This window comes from Bicyclus anynana, chromosome 3 (genome assembly GCF_947172395.1).
Source record: "Bicyclus anynana chromosome 3, ilBicAnyn1.1, whole genome shotgun sequence".
NCBI lineage: Eukaryota > Metazoa > Arthropoda > Insecta > Lepidoptera > Nymphalidae > Bicyclus > Bicyclus anynana.
In genome coordinates, this window is record NC_069085.1 from 11960159 (window position 1) to 11965457 (window position 5299).

At 41.1% G+C, this 5299-nt stretch overlaps 1 protein-coding gene across 8 annotated transcripts in view; it reads left to right on the top strand.

Moving 5' to 3' along the window:
- The window catches only part of LOC112047418 (protein ultraspiracle homolog), a 57349-nt gene that overhangs the window by 45782 nt on the left and 6268 nt on the right, over positions 1-5299 (top strand). For all 8 annotated transcript variants that reach the window (XM_024084541.2, XM_052891251.1, XM_024084536.2 and 5 more), the window contains 5 exons: positions 90-228; positions 761-903; positions 1840-1915; positions 2432-2581; positions 4033-4082. In XM_024084541.2, the coding sequence (XP_023940309.1) occupies positions 90-228; positions 761-903; positions 1840-1915; positions 2432-2581; positions 4033-4082 (558 nt within the window). The remainder of the gene's footprint in view (positions 1-89; positions 229-760; positions 904-1839; positions 1916-2431; positions 2582-4032; positions 4083-5299) is intronic.

A 5299-nucleotide genomic window follows, 5' to 3' on the forward strand; every position in this document is an offset into this window, starting at 1 on the left:
TAGACTAAGCCTATACTTGAAATGAAAACATTTTGACATTGACTTTTGTTGGTTTGCAAGTAATACTACTTTATGTTTTTGATTTCCAGGAACTATCAATCGAGCGGCTGCTGGAGATGGAGTCGCTAGTGGCTGATCCTCCCGAGGAGTTCCAGTTCCTGCGCGTTGGGCCCGACACCAACGTGCCGGCGCGGTACCGCGCGCCCGTGTCCAGTCTATGTCAAATAGGTAAGCTATATTCTAATAGTAACACTACAAAGTGCAGTGTTGGTCGACTCCCTACCAGGTGGACTGACGACATCAAGCGAGTCGCAGGGATTCGCTGGATGTAGGTGGCTCAGGATCGTGATCCTGTCTCTACAAAAGGCCTATGTCCTGCAGTGGACGTCCATCGGCTGTGATGATGATGATTATAGTAGTACAGTTCTGTATACAAGCTTTTGCAAAGGACATGGTACATAATTGTATGGAGCCCAGGATTAGTCATTGGTCCCTGGCGGAAATAAAAGAAAATATTTTTTTTTTTGACTATTTTCTCTTTAACTTTGTTCACAACTCATCAACTCATAAGGGAACACACACCAAGCGGCTCTATTCGAGCTGTTTTTAATTTTATCGACGTACAGATACTCAGTTTCTACTCAAAATAATTATGTTCAGTTTGATTTTAATAAAAATAGTTCCGTTAAAAGAAACAGTTTTTCAAAAGAATAAAAAATAATAGAATTTTTTTAAAATAGGATACTTGTAAATGTTTCAGGAAACAAGCAGATCGCTGCTCTGATGGTGTGGGCGCGCGACATCCCTCACTTCAGCCAGCTGGAGCTGGACGACCAGGTGTTGCTGCTCAAGGCGTCGTGGAACGAACTGCTGCTCTTCGCCTTCGCCTGGCGCTCGATGGAGGTATGTCATGGAGGCTTTATGACGCCGCTAGGTCGAATAATTGATCACTTTATTACCTTGAAGAACTTAAAGTAACTTAAAATCCAATGAAAATAGATTTTCATTGCGTGATTACCATACTTTAGTTCTAATTGAAAACTACAAACAACAGGCAACATTGCAACACACCTGCAAAGTATGCAATTTCGACTGCGTCCTTCTTAAACCGATCCTATATCCTAAAACATCCAGACTATCACTTTATGATATAGTACAATATAATACATATTACTGTGTGTATATTCGCGATAAGCTTGAAAACTATTGTACAGATTGTCCTGCGATTTTAACTAATATATAGAATGATTCATGAGGAAGGTTTAGGTATATAATTTGTCAAAAGTTTGTGTAACTTGGTCGAATAATGGCGATTATCGTAGGATTGTCGGAAAAAGTTAAGCTGCCCGATTTTCCTCAAGAAAGTTGCTAATGCCTTCGATAATAAAACACTGCATGGTGGGGTATTTATTAGCTTTTCAAAGGGTTACCACATGGGCGAAGTCGTGGGTGCAAAATAAAGAATTAAATTGCTATTTAATGGCATGAGAGCCGTGATAGCCCAATGGATATGACCTCTGCCTCCGATTCCGGACGGTGTGGGTTCGAATCCGATCCGGGGCATGCACCTCCAACTTTTCAGTTGTGTGCATTTTAAGAAATTAAATATCACGTGTCTCAAACGGTGAAGGAAAACATCGTGAGGAAACCTGCACACCAGGGAATTTCTTAATTCTCTGCGTTTGTGAAGTCTGCCAATCCGCGTTGGGCCAGCGTGGTGGACTAATTGGCCTAACCCCTCTCATTCTGAGAGGAGACTCGAGCTCAGCAGTGAGCCGTATATGGGTTGATAACGACGATTAAACCTAGATTTTAAAAGTATTCGTTTGTGTTTTCCAGTACCTGGAAGATGAACGGGAAAACATGGACGGCACGAGAACCGCCGCGCCGCCGCAACTCATGTGCCTCATGCCTGGTAATTATAACACTTTGTTGATGTCTTTCTGTTTGTGATTTATTTACCTCATAAGGACGCACAATCATGTAGAAAATTTCACTTAACAACTGGCCACTTTTGCTTTGACAGTTTAGGATTTAAATATAGTCCAATATTCAATAAAATCCCAAATTCAACCTTAAGGATTGAGGTTAAGGTTGAATTTGCAAATGCGACTACTTGAATTGAGTGCCAAGAAGTTGTGTTTGACACTCATTGAGTGGGGACGTTTTTTGGTCGCTGATTGTGTATCCACTTTTAATAGGCGATAGATGTTTATTTTATTTTATATGCCTTTGCAAGCAAGGCATAATAAAAGCTGAAAGTTTGTAAAATATAAAAACTTTATAAAATATAAAAGCTGAAAGTTTGTCAGATCATGCTCCATCATACAATATCATAGTTGGTTACGGTACTATAGATATATGAGATAGACGAAGGTCTGGCTGTCGTCGGCTATATCTATAACCCATTTCCCAATTCGCCCCGTGGCAGGCATGACGCTGCACCGCAACTCGGCGCTGCAGGCCGGCGTGGGGCAGATCTTCGACCGCGTGCTGTCGGAGCTGTCGCTCAAGATGCGCGCGCTGCGCATGGACCAGGCCGAGTACGTCGCGCTCAAGGCCATCGTGCTGCTCAACCCCGGTAAACTCCTCATTTATATTGTATAACTAGCGGACGCCCGCGACTTTAGACCCATCGCGCTGACCCAATGCGGACTTCACACACGCAGTGCAGCGTGCCTTATATTTAATCACTAGCTGACGCCGCGCGGTTTCACCCGCGTGGTTCCCGTTCCCGTTGGAATACAGGGATAATATATAGCATATAGCCTTCCTCGATAAATGGGCTTTCTAACACTGAAAGAATTTTTTAAATCGGACCAGTAGTTCTTGAGAATAGCGTGTTCAATCAAACAAACAAACAAACAAACAAACAAACTCTTCAGCTTTATAATATTAGTATAGATTACTAGCGGATGGGCGCGACTTTAGACCTCCTTAATCCGGCCCTGTCGCAAAATCAGTTCTAAGCGGACGTCTCATTATTATCAACCCATTATCGGCTCACTGCTGAGCTCCAGTCTCCTCTCAGAATGAAAGGTGGTAGGCCATTAGTCCATCACGCTGGCCCAATGCGGATTGATAGACTTCACACACGCAGAGAATTAAAAAAATCTCATGTATGCAGGTTTCCTCACGATATTTTTCCGTCACCGGAAATGCCATGCTAATAATCTAGAGTAAAATCTATTTCCTTTCCAAATTTCAGCCAAATCAGTTCAGTAGTTGCGGCGTTAAAGAGTGACAAACAAACATCCATAAAAAACTTTCGCGTTTATAATAGTAGTAGTTTTTATAATAAATGGAAATAAAAAGTGTGAAATGAGGACATTCTTACCCCGCTTCCCTGTAACGTAATAAAAAGCTGACGATTGACATATCGAGGGGATATGCTATGGAAATGCTATCAAAAGTACACTCGATAACACTTTGTTTTATCGAGTGCGTTTTTACCTGTTTAACCTGTTTAACGTCCTGCGTTTTACCCGCGGTAATCCAGTTCCGGTCGCCAGCGACTTCGTCCGTCGTTAATCCGGCCCTGTCGCAAAATCCTTTCTAAGCGGACGTCTACTATCTATAAACTACCTCCCAAATTTCATAATTCTACGTCAATCGGTTTTCGGGATTTCATGATGAATGAAATTTCGCATTTACATATTACATTATGATACACTAGGGGACTTCCGCAACTGCGTCCGCGTGAAACTCGGTTTGTCACAAATCCTTTGGAAACCATTGATTTTTCTTGACAAAAAGTAACCTTCATATTTCGCAATAACCTACACTAACTTTTTCAGCTTTTCCAAAGATTTGATTGACTTGAGAAGAAGATTGCTATGTGATTGGCCGTTGTGCGTAATGTTCTAACCTTAAAAATTGATTTTGACATATGAAATTTGACACCCCAAATTAAATGTGCATATTTTAAAAAAAATGTGATAGTCTTCACTTATTCATTCTCTACGTGTTGCAAGAACTTTTCTAATTCTTTAAATATTTCGCCTCATTATCTCATGGTTTTTCTCATTTCAGATGTCAAAGGACTGAAGAGTCGTTCAGACGTTGATGTTTTAAGAGAAAAGGTAAGCTTACAACTGAAAAACTATAAATTTTAAAAACGTGTGCGTCTCGAGCCGCTCTACAGATAATAACTAAAATCTGCTGCTGTATGCGTGAGAGATAGGGAAACCAGAAATCACTTTGGCTGGTGGAAGGCTTCGGCCGTGGCTAGTTACCACCCTACCGACAAAGATGTACCGCCAAGCGATTTAGCGTTTCTGTACGATGTCGTGTAGAAACCGAAAAGGGGTGTGGATTTTCATCCTCCTCCTAACAAGGTAGCCCGCTCCCATCTTAGACTGCATCATCACTTACCATCAGATGAGATTGTAGTCAAGGGCAACTTGTAAAGAATAAAAAAAAAATCTTTCCCTTAACCGCCATAACGCATTACGTTACGGAGCGGTTTCCCATAACAAATTGTCACTTCAACAACCAACTGAATAAACATAAAAAATCTTCAACAAATTAGGTCAAGCTGTTTCAGAGGAGTATGGCAACACTGACACGAGAGTTTTTCATGTAAAGGTAGCCTTCCGTTCTTGGCGACCGCGACCTGCGACTGCTTCGTGCGAATATAAATGGAGCAATAAACAAAGGTAGTCGCGCGACGCGGTCTCGGGCTTTGTTTAGTGCTCCATATAAATTCTTACTAAGCTGTGGGTCGCGTGGTCGCAAGTCGCGGAAACGGAACGCTACCTTCAGAGTTTGGCTAATGTTTATTTACTTCAGGTTATACACCCATTTAAAATATACAGAAATACAGATAATAGTTAAATATAATTATTAAATAATGTCTATAGACATTTCTGAGAGCAAACATTTTTTTTTTATTTTTTTTTCTGTCGCGATGCACGGTAAGCCAATACTTTAGAATAGGGTCTTTAGGGTACTCGGAGCACACACTGAGGATTTCATTACGACAATTCCGGATACAAGACCAAAAAGACGCAATTCGCGATCTCACGATAGCGAAATAATCTGGTATTCTGGCGTCGGCAAACATACCCGATGCGCTACAGTATTTAGGCAGTTTCATCAGATTGCGGTATGAAGGGCATTCAATCATTGACCTCTTATAATAAAAAAAAAACAACCGAATCCGAAATTATAAAAACGTTTTTACTTAAGTAAAAAATGTAAAATAACATCGTATCTGCTGCCTTCCCAGTTTGCTCAGTGCGATCAATTTGAAGGCGGTACAAACTCTAGATATATACAACAATAGCCTTTTTCACAG